This window comes from Monodelphis domestica, chromosome 2, assembly GCF_027887165.1.
Source record: "Monodelphis domestica isolate mMonDom1 chromosome 2, mMonDom1.pri, whole genome shotgun sequence".
NCBI lineage: Eukaryota > Metazoa > Chordata > Mammalia > Didelphimorphia > Didelphidae > Monodelphis > Monodelphis domestica.
Genome location: NC_077228.1, coordinates 434,775,994 through 434,792,183, shown reverse-complemented (window position 1 = coordinate 434,792,183; position 16,190 = coordinate 434,775,994). Strand labels below are relative to the sequence as shown.

At 33.5% G+C, this 16,190-nt stretch overlaps 1 protein-coding gene across 1 annotated transcript in view; it reads right to left on the bottom strand.

Annotated features, from left to right (window-relative positions):
• The window catches only part of OPRM1 (opioid receptor mu 1), a 65,842-nt gene extending 55,085 nt beyond the window's left edge, over positions 1–10,757 (bottom strand). The window contains exon 1 of the mRNA XM_001381274.4: positions 10,231–10,757. Coding sequence (XP_001381311.2) covers positions 10,231–10,523 — 293 coding nt within the window. The 5' untranslated portion in view covers positions 10,524–10,757. The remainder of the gene's footprint in view (positions 1–10,230) is intronic.
• Between the last annotated feature and the right edge of the window lie 5,433 nt (positions 10,758–16,190).

Below are 16,190 nucleotides of genomic sequence, written 5' to 3'. Positions count from 1 at the left end.
ACACTTTAAAAAATTGAATAGGGGGTAACTGGGTGGCTCAGTGGATTGAGAGACAGGCCTAAAGACAGGAGGTCCTAGGTTCAAATTTGGTCTCATACAATTCCTAGCTCTGTGACCCTGGGCAAATCACTTGATCCCCATTTGTCACTCTTCTGCCTTAGAACCAATACACAGTACTGAGTCGAAGACAGAAGGTAAGGGTTTTTAAAAAATTGAATAAATTCTTTCCTAAAGAAAGAAAAAGAAATAACACATCAACGTGATGAAGAGGTTGGACTCAATGATCACTCAATGTTCTTTCCAACTCTAACATGCTATAATTCTAAATTAATAGTTACAGGAATATAAATTCAGTTTATGAAGTCATACTTCATAAGTTTCAAGTCTGTGTCTTGAGCATCAATCAGTAAATAGATCTTCCTTTACCTCTTTCACTTGTTAACCTCCTAGGGGAGGCACTTGGAAGAGATTTTGGAGAAGGAATTTTCTTCCCTTTAATACCCAACAGGATATGTTTCTTACACCCTCTCATACCCAAAGAGATCAAGTTAGACTTGAACTGACAGATTCCATCATGCACATATTGCTATTAATATGATAATCAATGCTTCACTAATCCTTCAAGAACTAGAATATCTTTTTTCCAAGGAATAATTGCTAATAATTGTCATCCAAAATGTGTTAATTTTGTTTAAGCTCCATATATGAATTTCTATTCAAGAAAAACATTTATTCAATTTATTCAAATGTCTATGAAATATAAATAGATCATCTTAAGGAAATACATGTCCTTATACACATAATTGCTTATAATCAATCTTGTCAAGTGAGGAAAAATATGTTGTTACTTCAGGATTACTACAAAGATAATCAACATCTATTTTACTCATGTTGTGTCATATGTGGCTATTATTTCTCAAAGGCCAACATGAGTTTTATATGAACAAATTTAACAATGTGGTCAAATGTTATCCAAGATATAAATGTCATATCACATCTTTAGAAGTTCTCCTCCTACCTGGGCTTACCTCTGGATTTTCAAAGTACGTTAACAATGTTGAAAATATTAGAAAGCCAATCTATATATGGACTAATTGAAGACATACCTTTCTTGTTTTGGAATACATAGTCCAGAATGACTAATGTGTTGACTTTTTTTGCTTATTTGTACATTTTTTCTTACAAAGAAGTGTTCTATTAGAAGGGGAGCTGATAACACTGAGAAGTGACAATATTCCATGGGGATAATGCTCTTCAAACCCTTTTTTTGAAGTATGTGAAACAGAATAAATGCCAAATAAACACTATTTCTACAAAAAGCACTGATGATCATCATCTCAAAACTATCCCCAAGTAAGGACAAGGTTGTTCACAGATTTAATGCTATTTAATTTGAGACTAACTATGAAGTTATTTCTTGTATGCAAATCAGAGAATACACGGCACTATAAATACTCTGAAGCCTGTTAAGTATAATTACCAAGTCATTTATATAAATGTGTAATTATGATGTAGCTACATGTGTTTACACATGAAAGTTTTCCCTCATAACTTAAAAACCCACACTCACATTTTGATTACTAATTGTAGATATCTAATTAAATAGTATTGCCTTGATTATATTGCACTTTTTATCTAGACTCTAAAGATATAAAGTATAAGGAAAACAGACTGGTACATTTTCATTTCCATATAATTAGGCCATGTTTTCATGCTTACATGTAAGGAGGACTAATGTACCTGGTTATATAGCGAAGAATGAATTATCTGAACATCAGATATATTTTAGAATTGGAAATTTGTTTTTATGATTAGAATTAGTGATAAAAATTCTGAAAATATGTGTAGTTGTGATTAAATGGCTAGTTCTCTGAACAAAACTGTACTGTCTCCAATGATTCCCCAGAACATGAGCTTTTCATTTCATTTGTATGGTACTAAAGATAATCCTTATTATGCATCGCTTCAAAACCAAAACCATGAAGATTGATTTTTGTATGCAAATGGAGACAAGTGAATTAGTGAGGTAATTCATACAAAATCTCCCTTATTTTTCTCAAATTTAGCTTAAATCTCTAGAACTACTCAATAGATATTTACTGTGTCAATTAGCATTTTTGAACACTTTGTTCCAGACACTGCACTAAGTGCTGAAGATAAGAAGGCAAAAATAGTCCCTTCCACCAATAGAGGAGAAAACATGCAAACAGTTATGTTTATTTACATAAACATACATATACACATGTGACAATATTTATGGGAAAGGTATCAAGAAATATTTTTTTCATATATACATAAATGCTTAATGCATACAGAATATTTTATTATTTACATTATCAATTAAAATTATTATCAGAAGGAAGACAATAAGATTAAGGAGGCCTGGGGAAATATATTATTTGTAGGGGTACCATGAAAGGAATGAATATATGAAAGTTCAAAAATATATTGAGCTAAGTGATAGTTCATTCATTTATTTCTTCATTCAATATATATTCATTAAACACCTACCATGTAGAAGAAAGCAGTATTTTAGCTACTATGGAGAATACAAATACATATGACAAAATCCTTTTCCTTAAAGATTATATGGTCTGGGAGAAGAGCTTACAATTTGTGAAAAACAACTGCAAAAGTCTGGGAAATTATATAATAATAAATGACTAAATGAATAGTGGAGACAATATGTGCTATAGGAGTTTCCCATCAAAAATGTGCATTTGCTCTTACAATGAATGCTGCGGAAATGAAAAGCAGTTCAGGTAGCAGTATGCTAGTGTAAGTCTCACCACTGGTCCTCAAAAAAAGTAGATTTGGAATACTTTTTATTTTTATCTACATTATTAATAGTTTCTTTATCAGTTTCTGAAGTTTAAAAAATCAACAAAACAATCTGAAGCCCTGATCTATAGTATTTGCTTATTTCTAAGTTGCAATGCCCACAATTTTTGAATTTAACAATCAGTTTTTGTGAGCCTGTACAAGTTAATTTCAGCCTACTCCTGGATTTAGACAAGTTCTTGAAGACTGAAAAGGACATAATGGGCAAAGATGAGAAAAGAAAGGCCTTTCAAGTAGAGGGAATTATGTAAACCCTAAATGCTGAGGTGGGAAAGCATGAAGCATATTTAGGGAATTATGAGTAGATCAGTTCAATTTATTTTATTCAAAAGCATTCTATTTTAGAATAATTTCACATATGGAATATATGAGGAAATAATGATGGGAGCATTTCTTTACGTAGAACTATTCTCTATGGAGTATAAAATTTAAAAGACTTTCCTAATTAAATATCACCTCCATTAAATATCTCAATGTCATTGTCCAGTTTTAAGGAATTATATTAGTAATGTTGAGAAAAGTATGTCTGTGTCTATATGGAGTCAAGAAATTTGTTTAATTTTAATGGTCTATATAGATCACAGCTAATAATCATAATGACTATCTTAATAATGTAACAATATCACTGTGCACCTTTATATGTTTTTACAGTATATTTTGAGAAATCTGCATATCAAGGGCAGCCAGATGACTTTGCAGATAGTGAGCCAGGCTTTTGGTTAGGAGCTCTTGGGTTCAAATATGGCCTTAGAAATTTCCTAGCTGTGTGACCCTGGGCAAGTAACATAAAACCTAATCCTAATTGCTCTTCTGCTTTGGAACCAATAATTAGCTTTGATTGTAAGATGAGATTCTAAGAGATTATAAAGTCTTTAAAAAACTGCAAATCTTTGCTACCCCATGATTTATTTTGTAAGATGATTGCTATACATTCTGAAGATTAGGATTTGGCCTTTCATTCATTTAGGTTATATCATCTATATTCTGGGAGTAACTCTCAGAAAATGAATTTAGTACAAGTGGAGGTAAGTAGTGATATTATGTGCATTCATTGGGGCTCTGGTTATTGTTTAACAACTGACTGTCCAAGATATTCACACACACACAATTTATACACACACTAAAATACACATTGTATCTCTCTCCTTATATAAATATATATATATATATATATATATATATATACATGCACACACACATACACCCTACAGACTTTCAAATTTCATCTGCACTATTTACATTCTCTCTATCACTTTTTAAGGTCTAGGTAATCAATGTGACAATAAATCAAGCCCTGATTTGTAGTGTTTACTAATTTCTAGGTATGAATGCTCACACTGCAAATTTAATAATTCATTCTTTGGAGCTGGGAAGAGATGGCTCTAATATGACTGCGTGAATTCCTTTAAAAAAGCATTTCAGAACCAATGAAATCAGGTATTTCTGCATTTAAATCTAGCAAATAAAATAGAAGAGCCATAAGAAGCTTATTGTCAAGTAGCAGGAAAAATAATAGATAAACTGAGTTATTTGCAGGAGACAATTAATGCTTAAAATAAGTAGCAGAAGCATAGCTGACGTGATAATTGACACCTATATTATAATGACTGGTTATGCAGAAGTTAGGACTGGAAGAGATCTTAGAGAAAGCTTATTCTAATGCTTCAATTATATACATATATTTCCTATAAATTGAGGCAGAAATTTCTCAAAATGACCTCTCATTGCCTAACAGTAAAGTCCAAACTATTCAATATATTTTCAAGACTAAGAAATATGATACCCTTTCCCCTAATACCATTCTCTTATCTTCTCTCCCATTATTCTCCACATTTACCCCATAATCCTATTAAACTATATAATCAAACTTGAACAACTCCTACACTTTTCTGATTCATGAAGATTTTACTCATGTAACTTTCAGAATTTGAAAAGTCTTCCATCAATATCACCAATTGTCAAAATTCTACGTAAAAGGTCCATTTCAACATCTATCTCACCTAAATTCTGAATTTTGAAGTTTACATGCCCAATAAAGTTTTCCCTGAGTTGTCTCATTTCTAACATCAAGTCCAACCCACATTTATTTTTTTCAGTTTAAAATATGGAATTATATTCTGCCAGGTATTACAGTTATTTGTGGACTTATCTACTCTACTGAGTTGTAAAATCCTTTATGCCAAAGTTATGTCTTATTCATTTTTGTTGAATTTTGCATAATTTGTTTTATTTCATGCCTTATATTAATAATGATTCAATAAAATATAAGACCAATAACATTTTGTGAATTGAAAACAAGAGAGGTGAATTCATAATGTAGTACCAAATTATACTTGAGAATTCCTTTTGTATCAGAGTATCTTCAAGCTTGGAAATTTGAAAATGAAATTAATAAATTAATTCTTCACCTAAATAAACTGCACTTGTAATTATGTATATTTGTACTTAAAAAACAGTCACATATATCTATATAATCTATATAGGTACAAAGTCTCACATCTGTGTTTGACTATTCTACATTGGTTCCACTGATACCCAATGAAGTCTGAGATAGATTAAATAACTCAGTTCAACTGAAAGCTTCTTTAGCATTTGTCATACAATCTCAAACCATTTTTAGTGCTAGAAATGTCATTTTATCAACACAAATATCTTAATTTCATTTATTGGTTCTGTGAAAGTCCCTGTAAAATTATCTTTGCTTTCCATACTTCTGGGAATAAACCCCTAAATCCTTGTACTTCTTACATGTAATTACTGAAGAATTCTTTAAAAATGTTACTTTGTTAAATTCCATCACATATATGTACTATGATTATAACAAATGGTGAATTCTATACACTTAATGTTAAATAATTATTTAAGAAATTAAGGCAATGTAAATTCACATTTTGGTCCTCCAACTATTTCAACTAGTAAATTATTTCATTCTTTAATTTTGGACTATTTATGTTGACCAAGTTAAATGAATAATTATGTAGCCTCCCTATTCCTTATTCACCATAGAATCAAATTCTCAGAGGCCCTGTGTATTCAACAACTAATATTTACTTAGTACTTACAATGCACAAGTTATTTTATTATGTCCAGGGAATACAGAGTTAAAATATGATGAATTCTCACCCTTGAGGAATTTACAGTCTATTTTTTTATGGTGGAAAGTGTAAGGGGAGATGTGTGAAGGTATACAAGTGAATAATTGAAGAAATACAGTTGCCATTTTGTCTCTAAATGGTTGGTAGATATAAGTTTTACCTCTTATTATTATTGTTCCCTTCACAAGTGAATGTTGATATTCTATTTGGTTTAGTTATTAATGATTATTGTCATAACTAGAAGTAGATGCTACCCTAGCTTCTTAAACATCAATCTTCAAAATATAACTGAAAATTCAGGGCTCCTAATAAAATTTTCATAATTTATCTCTACCCAGATCATTTATCTTTATCTAAGCAAACAAATCCTTTGAGAAAAAATAAATTACAGAATAAATATGTTTTCCTGGGGCTAGTAAAAAAGGTGAATGAAATTGTGTTGGGTTTATTATTGTCATTAGCTAAAATGTTTCTGGAACTGCCTTAATATTTAAAATGATTATGACAACAGTCAAGATTTTACTTTGGTCTAATAAGAAACCTATACACTTTCCAAAAACTTGTGAAGCATCTCCTAGACAAGACATTTTTATAAACTATTTTTATGATCATTGTGATTTTAAACTCCATTTTCATTGATTTAGATTCTGTTGTCAAGTAAGTGGCTGAAATGTTTCTTCTTATTTGAAATACTTTTATTGCCTGTGTTAATATGGCCCTAGATCGGTTTTTCTCAACTGGTTCTCTGTAGACCAATAGCATCAACATCTTTGACTAATCTGTAAATTTTTTACCTCCATAGGACATTTCTTCTTTAATGCTATGAACTTAAGAAAGTTGACTCATCCTCTTGTTATTTCTAATGCCTTGTTTCTTCATAACTCTGGATTTCTTTCTTTCCAGACTTTAGCTTATATCTACTGCCCTCTACTAACCCTGAGGTTATGGAGGATGGTTTAGATCCATAATAGGGAATTTTGTTGGTCTAAAATATATTTTGGATCAGTAAACCCTTATCTAGATGGTATTTTTGTACTGTTTATTTACTGAGCATATGTTTATTTTGTGCAGGAATTGGGACACATTTGTTTTTAGTATTTTAAGGAAAAGGAATATCATGACTCACTTTACAACTTACAGGTTGTAAACACCTTAAGGGCAGGAATGGCATCTTTTTTGAGTTACTTTTTTATACAATGTTGTGTTTTCTTAATTAAGATCTTTGGTAAAAGAGTATAGAGAAAACTTTTGGAGTAGAAGAGATCATCCCTTTTTTTATAGTGAAAAAAACTGAGGCCTGAGGGGAAATTATATGACCAAGGTCACACAAGGTATTAGTGACAGAGATGGGATTAAAGCCCAGACTTCTTAATTCTTGTTTTGCTTTTTTCATGACATTAATTTTGATGATAAACAATAGGGAAATTGAAAAAAAATATGAAAAAGACAACTATCATATTTCATCCTCATAGTCATTTGAGCTATATTTGTTCCTTGTATATGCTTTTTCTTAGAGAGATTCACTCAAATATGCTGTGATAGCCTAGTTATCCAGAAACCAGAAGATGAACTACAGGGTCATTCAGAAGTATTTGAATTATTAAAATACTACCAAGCAATGAATATTTCAGCAAAAGACTAAAATACATGAAACTTCTTGTCATTCTAATGGAAGAAACATTATAATTGTTTTGATGCTAATAATACCCTTAGCACTTAGTATCCTAGGGCTGACTAATCATGAAGCTACATCAACATCCCTTAATCCTGTAGTCAGTATTTTCATTGCCTTTGCTGGTCAACCTGCTGGTTTGATCTTTACTGCATAACAGTATTATCAGTGTGCTACTCTGTGTCCTTATTAATAGTGGTCTATGGTTTCTTTGATTAAAATGTATACATTTAATCTTTACTTCTTTTGAATTTATTTTATACTCTTACTATTATCAGATATTTATTAGATTCTAGAAAATGTAATGTGTGATCAAATATTCATAAGCCTGTTCACTTTAATATTAGTGGAATAAAGTAAAAAATCTCTTCTTGTAATTAAACTTCATTGCTATTGAAGATTTCTGTTTTGGGTGACCTTCTAAATAGCTTTGTACTTATAAAGTGTTGGGAGAATAGAGCTTAATACCACTTTGTCAATAAGCTATAGTATTTCTCAGTCCACACCATTTGCTGGGCAGCAAGCATTCTGAAGTGATTCTGGCACTCAACTTCAAAAATTACAAAATAACTAATAGTTATTTGACAGAGATTTTCCACTTGGTGGAATTTATCTTTGCAATTTAACAGCTGAGAAGGGAGAACAGGGGGTTAAGAAAAGATCAGAGGGACTAGAAAAAGGGAAGATAGCATATTTGGCATTGGGAATTTACCATATATTAAATCAATTGCTTTGAGATTTTTTTTCTGCTCTGCTCCTGTGATGTTTAAATATGGGATAATTCCTTTCTACATAACTCCTACGAGTTAATCTTCACTGATCATTCTATTTTGAAAAACCTATTTACCATTCCTAATAAATAGAAAGTGAACCAAGAGTAGTTTTGTATAATTAAGTATAAATAAGTGCCATCATACTTATTGGCTATTTACCCTTGTGCTAGTAACTTAAACTCTGTTCCTCAGTTTTAGATTCTAATGTCCTTTCCAACTCTAAAATCTTAAAATTATTTTAGCCTTATTTGATTTAATCATTAAACATCTATTCTTTCTATTTGTAATTTTAGTGTAAATTTTAAAAGTTCCTTTGTTTTTATTTTTGATATGTATTTTCCTTTATAATATGTACAATTATTAGTATTATTTTAAGTTTTAAAATCCCCCTAATTCTTTGCATCATTCCATCTGTTGTTTGTCTTACTTTCAATAGATGGTGCTCTTTTCTCAGAGACATTATTACCATCTTATTCCTCTTTAGATCAGAGAAATCAATTTTGTACTTAGCCAATCATTAATGAAAAAATGTGACATATAAGTAAAGAAAGAACTATTCTGGATAATTTTTAACATTTTGCTGATGAAAGTGTTTTTAATCACTTTTAGTTGATTAGAGATCCTTACTGAGATTATCATCTTTTGAAAGGTTAAAGAAAATTGAAGTAAATCTCAAACGTCATGCTCAGTACCAATTCGTCTATGTTATATATTAGAAAACACCAAATCAGGAACTGATATTCAAATGTTAATGAGAGAAAATTTATATTAAATATTTGTAGACTATAAAATATCTTCATCACTGACTACATCTTTTCTCATCACTTCTTTGACCACAGAACAATTTAAGCACTGAATACTACACTTACACACTGCTAAGATATGATCTTCTCTTTCTCAGTAAATTTGGAGTTTCTCAGTTTGAACAGGAAGTTGATAAGATCTTATCCTATGAGGTCATTGAGAAGTAACTCTCACTGGTAGTTTAAGCAGCAGGAATTTTGCACTGATCTGCTACTTCTAAAAGGTTTCATCTCTTTCAAAAACACAAAAATAAAGTAAAAATTCTTAATCCACTATTGAAACCTTTATATTTTGTTATTCCAGACTTTCATGCAGACTTTTCTAGTACATCTATATCTACCAGCTTTATTTCTCTAAATGCTTACAACAACACCCTAACATCTTGTCCACAACAGAAAGATAAATGTTGGAGATAAAGCCACAGTAAGACAAACTTTAATACCAAATATTTTTGGTTGTACTGAAGGAGTTCAGGTGTTGTGGGTCATAGTGGAAGATTGACAACAGGAGGGGATGTAGAAAAGGATGTCTAAAAGTGGGAAAGGAGACAAGATACACCTTACAGGATCACAAATGACAAATCTAAACCTCTCCTTTTCTCCAATTAATGAAGAACAACTGAAATATCATTACCACAATCCTCAAGTCAGTTTTCTTTCAGCTCAGAGTAGTCTACTTCTTTCTCTCTCCATCAGCAACAATCCCTTTGGTTCAGTTGTACTCTGTGGAAAGGCACTGTACTGTGCTAATATTTTTCAATCATTGTTTGTCACTTTTGATTTTCACAAAATTTTGATTCTCAGTTAATTGGGAGTAGGGACAGAAAAATGAACTTTCCTTTTTGTCATTCATCCGTTTTCCCTTTAGCCCATCTACTCCTACCTCATCTACCTTGCTTTCTCCTGGTTCCCCAATTCATTTTCTTTTCTAAGCAAAACCTTTCCCTAGATTGTCCCTAGACTAATAGGATTGAGTGTCTCAAGCGTGCTCCTTTTGCTTTCGCATCCAGTGAAACAGTCGCTTAGGCCACTGGCTGCTTCCTTACCTGATAATCACGTACATCACGAGGAAGTTTCCGAAGAGTCCCACAACACACACGATTGAATAAAGGGCCATGATAGTGATGGCGGTGACCATGGAAGGACTTCCACTCCTTGGACATAGACCCCCGGCCCCTGCCTGAGAGCCGTTGGGACCACTGCATGGGTCGGACAGGTTACCATCTAGGCGGGACAAATTCATCCAGGCACCAGACAGCGGTGTTGGGGAGCAACTGGAGGTGGGAGATAAGGGATCAGAACAGCCACTGGAATTGGCTGAAAAGGTATTGCTGTCCATGGTTCTGACGGTTGTCTAGACGTCCAAGTTCTCGGGGTAAAAGCCGCAGTTCTAGTCTCACCAGGCTGCTATTACAGCTCCCTTCTTGCTGCTTACGGAGATCGGGCTGCAGCGAAGGAGAAATGGCCAGGCAAAAGAAAAGCGGAGGTCTAAACGTCTAACATTGTTTTCTGCTAGTAACCCCCTCCCACCCCGTGCACACACACTGAAGCTCAGCTCGGGAAGCCGGGTAGGAGGGGTATGAGACTGGGTGAGGAGGAGGGAAAAGGAAGGAGGGTGGATTTTGCGCAAAGCTATCAAAGTAGTCTGTCTCTCCACTAGGTTTTCACATGTGCCTGCATAAGGTTACATGTGTAAGTAAGGTGGGTAGTGGAGAGAGAGAGAAAGGGGAGAGAGGGAAGGAGGGAGAAGAAAGATGGAGGGAGGGAGGGAGAGAGAGAGAGAGAGAGAGAGAGAGAGAGAGAGAGAGAGAGAGAGAGAGAGAGAGAGAGAGAGAGAGAGAGAGAGAGAGAGAGGGAGGGAGGGAGGGAGGGAGAGAGGGAGAGAGGGAGAGAGGGAGAGAGGGAGAGAGGGAGCGAAAGAGAGAGAGAGAGAGAGCGCCAATCTGGCAGTCTTTTCACTTTTTTAAAAATATGGCCTGAAAGACATAAAGACATTGCATCACAAACACTAAACCACAACTCTATTCCTTCCTCTTGTTATCTGTTGGAAGTTGTTGATACTGCTCTTCTATCTTTCTTGCCTTATCTAATCTCATTGTTTCAGTCCTACACTTATATGAATGGAAAAGAAAACAACCCTTTTTATTATATCTAACTTAGAACCCTCACTCTGCCAAAGGCACTCCTTGGGAAAAAACAAAACAAAACAAAAACAAAAACAGAAGTCCTTCTAGAATAAAGAAAGGAAAGGCAAAGCAAGTTCAGCTGAGATAATTGATTCACTCATCCTTCCCTCTCAACTGTTCCCATGAACTTGACTTAATTCCATCAAGTCCTTTTACTTTTCAGTGGTAAGGGAGAGAAGCTGTGTTTAGCAGTAAAACCACATATAATATGTAAATCAATGGGGAGAGTAGTAAATAAAAAAATTGATGAGAAAAACATGTCTTCTAAGGGTTATCTGCCAGGTAAAGTTCTTCATTTGTCACTAACAATAAAGAGCATTACAGACTCTCAGAACACCAATGTGTCTGTTTTATCTGATAGAGTGGTTGCTTTCAATGAGGTTTTAATTCTACATTTAGTATGGTTGTTCAGAGCAATTTAAAAATCTTTTCCCCTGTAAAATTATAAGAATTTCCAGTAATAAAAGGCAAAATGAATCTAACCACCAAAAAAGAGCATGAAGTATACACAAATAATTTCTTCCCTTATATTCTGAATGGCATGTACAAATTTATGTGAGGGTAAATATCTTCATAGGCTAGAAGTACTTTTCTGGGGATAAAGCTTACAGACTATATATGAGGCAACATGAAATAGTACAAATAGCTCAAAGAGAAAAATCAGGACTTGTGACTTCTATTTCTGATTCTGTCATTAACTTGCTTCTAATCTTTGATATATTTTGCCTATCTGAATTAGTTTCCCTTCTCTTATTTAGACTAGAGCATCTCTCATATCCCTTCTAATTTTAAAGCTTTTTTGTATAGTACCAATAATATCATTCTGCAATAGTCTGATGTGAAAGTCTCATGGGGGAAAGATTAAGAGTCATAAAACTGCAAAGAATATCATAAGATTATCTGGGCTAGCCAACTGCTTTATGAAGAAAATAATCATTGCTCCCATTTTGCAGATTAAATTATATCTGGAATATCATTTTCCTCTAAGTCAACAAAAAATCATATGAATTTGAGTAAGACATTTATAAATCAACTCATGCCCATTCATTTTTAAAAGAGAAGATTAATTCAGAAACAAAAATGATTTCCTCAATTCTTCCCTCTATGAAAGGGGGAAAAGAAAATTAAGAAATTTTCTGATTACCAGTAGGTTTTTAACTACATTTTAGAAGAAAAGAATTGCCTAGAAGTTGGTAAGCACATTTTAAAAAATGTATATGCTTTGGAAACAGGAAATTGGCAACTGTTTGATGCAATGTGTTAGGTTTTTTAAAAAATAACACATTTTTATATAGGCTTATCCAAGTTTTATCTTATTTTAGTTTACAGAATTAAACAATATAGAATACATTTTAATAAAGAAACCTAAAAGTTTTTCAAAATTATATGCTTTGTAATAACTCAGATTGAAAGAAATAAAATATTAACAGAATTATTTTAACTTTACTGGTATTTTGCGCTATCAAAAAAACTTCAAGCTAATCCTAGTTTGAAGTCTTTGAGGTTATATGATCCTGGGATATTCACTTCTTGTGTGATCCAGGAATGATCATTTGACTTCTCATATAAAATTACAATTATAAAGCAAACCAGCTACCATTAACCTTTTTTCAAGACATCATTTGTCTATGTTGTCTATATAAATATGTAACCAGTAACTAGAAGAGGGATATGAATTTAATATAATAAGGATATGCTAGCAATTAAAGTTCCCATTATTAATACTCCTTATTTAGCCTTTTATCTTTATCCTCCTATATATTTCCAATACAGTGCTTCTTGTGGTTGGTCATTGAGAATTTCTGTTAATAATGCATGGGGCTAGTCTGTGGAGTTTTCTAATGAAAAGGTACATTATAAATTGAATATAAATAATAATAGTTTATGTGTATTTAATTCATTAAGATGGCAAAGTATTTTAAAAATGTTTGCACCTCACAATATTTCTGAGAATAATCAAACCTCTCTCCTCACTGTTTCATCACACTATCTTTTCCTCCCTCCCCTTCTCTTTCCCACTCCTCTCATCTCCTCTTTTTCTTTGGGTACTTCTAATTTGTTCTATATCATTGCAAAAGCAATCTAGTGCTTTGCTAAAAATCCAACTAGTGACTATGGTTCTAGGATTAATGTCAGTATTAGTTCTATATTATATGCTAATTCATTAAAATGTGTTTTAAGATAATTTGGTCATAGTCATTGCATCATTGATATCACTGAAAAACTCATTTGACATATTCATAGATTTAAATTTGTAACTGGTTTGAAAATGGGCAATTTGAGTTTGCTCCTCTTTCTCCTCCTATACACTAAGCTTTGTATATACTCTTTGTGTGATTTGTGATAGGTGCTAGTTTTTTGTATACTAAAATATTCAAATGCATCTAGTATTTCATTGATTTGAGAGTTCTGTTCAATGATGCATATTGAAATCTATTCATATCTGACTATCCTATGTGAATGTCATCTATATCCTATGGATATCTTACTACAGGTCATTTATCCAAAATAATAGAATTTTTGTGTGTGTGTTTTCTTCTAAACTCTAAAGGGAATCTTACTATCCTTACACTTGCCATTTGACTGGGCCATCTTTTTCTTTCACCTAATTCTATGATAAAAACATTTATTTTTATTCTCTTAAAGAATTTCTTGTTAGTTGTGTATTACACCATACTCAGACACATCACACACCTTTTTATTGCCCTCTGTGACATGATTATCTTTATTTCCTTGAAGGAAATGGCATTCCGTTTCTTTCCTTCCTCTGCTTCTGACTCTGGACTTTGCTACTGTACCTTAGCTGAATTCACAGCTTGGAACTGTACTGAATGTCTTGTACTTTGATATTCTAGGGCCATGGTGGTGAACCCATGACACACATACCAGAGGGGCACTCAGAGCCCTCTCTAGCTATAGCTATAGCACAGAGTTTTCCAGAGCTTGTTTATAGAAATCCAGAGGGTGGGGCCAGGCTGTTTCCCTCTGACTCTCCACAGGAGCCTGAGGACATTTCTCACTTTATTTGCCCCTCTACAAGGTTCACCACCACTGACATGACATTCTGTCATTCCTGCCCCTTTTACCCATTGGTGGCTTCCACTCATGGGGCCTTCATCTTGGGGAGGGGCTCACATAGACTAGCCATCCTCTGTCTAATCTCATTTCTGCTTCTGAGTCTCTGGACCTTATCACCATGCTTTATCCCTTGTCCACTTCTTAACTTCTTTTTAGGTTGTTGTCTTACCCCATTAAAATATAAAGTCTTTTAATGTTGGGACTGTCTTCCTTTTTTGCTTCTATTTGCATCTCCAGTGTGTAGGACAGTGCTTGACACAGAAAACTCTTATTACATACTGGTTACCTTATCTCTCTGTTCTAGTTCTCTTTGTCATATGGCAGTATCAATAAAATGTTTGTAACAAAAAGAGGGACATAAGCTTTTTTTTTAAACCCTTGCTTTCCCTCCCTAGTAACAAGTCTATGACAGAAGGGCAAGCCCAAGACAAACAGGGTTAAGTGAAATGTGCAGGGTGCAGGATCATATAGGTATAAAGAGTCAAAGGCCAGATTGTAACCCAAGTCTTCTTGACAACAGGGCTGGCCCTCAATTTGCAAAGTCATTTAGTTGACCCTGGGCCTTAGCTTTTGTAGAAAACTTAGGATCAGCAAAAATGTTTTGTAGTTTTTGAAAAGTAATCTGGCCTACTCCATTCCTTTTCAACTCTTGGTCTAGCATATTATTTATTTCTAATATTTCTTCCAAATGTACCTACTTTTGGATAAACTTTTTGGAATTTCCACCAAGATGATATTGTAATATGAGCAAAATATATGCATCATCCATTTCATCTACCATATGAAGATGGACAGGTCAAATTTCTTTGGTTGCAGATCTTTTCAAGGAAGTTCTATGGTGTCTTGGGTTTTAATGTAATCAATACAAAGTCTCCTGCTGGACAATTTAGAAGATGTCACTTTTCACAGGGAATCTTCTTTTCCAATTTTGCTATGCGCCAAATTTCCTCAATTAGTGTCAAATACTTTCAGAAAATCCACATTTTCCAAGTTTATGCCTTGCCTGATGCTCATTATCAGAGTTATCTGGCAAGTTTATTTCTGTTGTTACATCTTCCAGGATTCTCGAGTCATATACCCCCATGATGGGATAATTTTAAATATATGTCTTTGTTCTTTTTCCTTTAAAAATATTTACTTTTTTGTTGAAGCATATATGCAAGTTAATTTGGTAACTGCAAAAATGTGAATTATCATCATCATAATTTTTATTATCACTCCCCAACTGGAAGACACTGTGATACTGTGGAAAGAACATTGTCTTGTGTTAAAGGAGATAATTCAAACACAATAGAAGATATCCACTACTTTTTGACTTTGGGTAAGTCATTTAATCATCTTGGGTCTCAGTTTTTTAATTTGTAAAATGATGAGGTTGAAAAAGATAGCTGTAAGGTCCATCCCCCCAGAGTGGCAGTCTGTAAGGACTGAATTATAGATACCTCTAAGCAGATACCACTTGATCAGCAAACAATTAGCCCTGATGGCATCTGTGTTGGAAGCAACCACAGATTGAGGAACTTTTACCTCATGGGTTGTATTGGGGTTGAGCAGCTGATCTAAGGCCTTTTTATCATAAACTGTCTCAGGTGGTAGCTGTCAGAGAGTAGGAGTGAGGGAAGTTGATAGTGAATGTGGTTACAGAGGAGTAGTCTTTTTGGTTATGGTCACTTCCAGGAAAGCAAAGTCTCAGTTTAGGCAAGAGAGGAAATCTAAAGCCTGCATGCAATTACTGGAGGGAC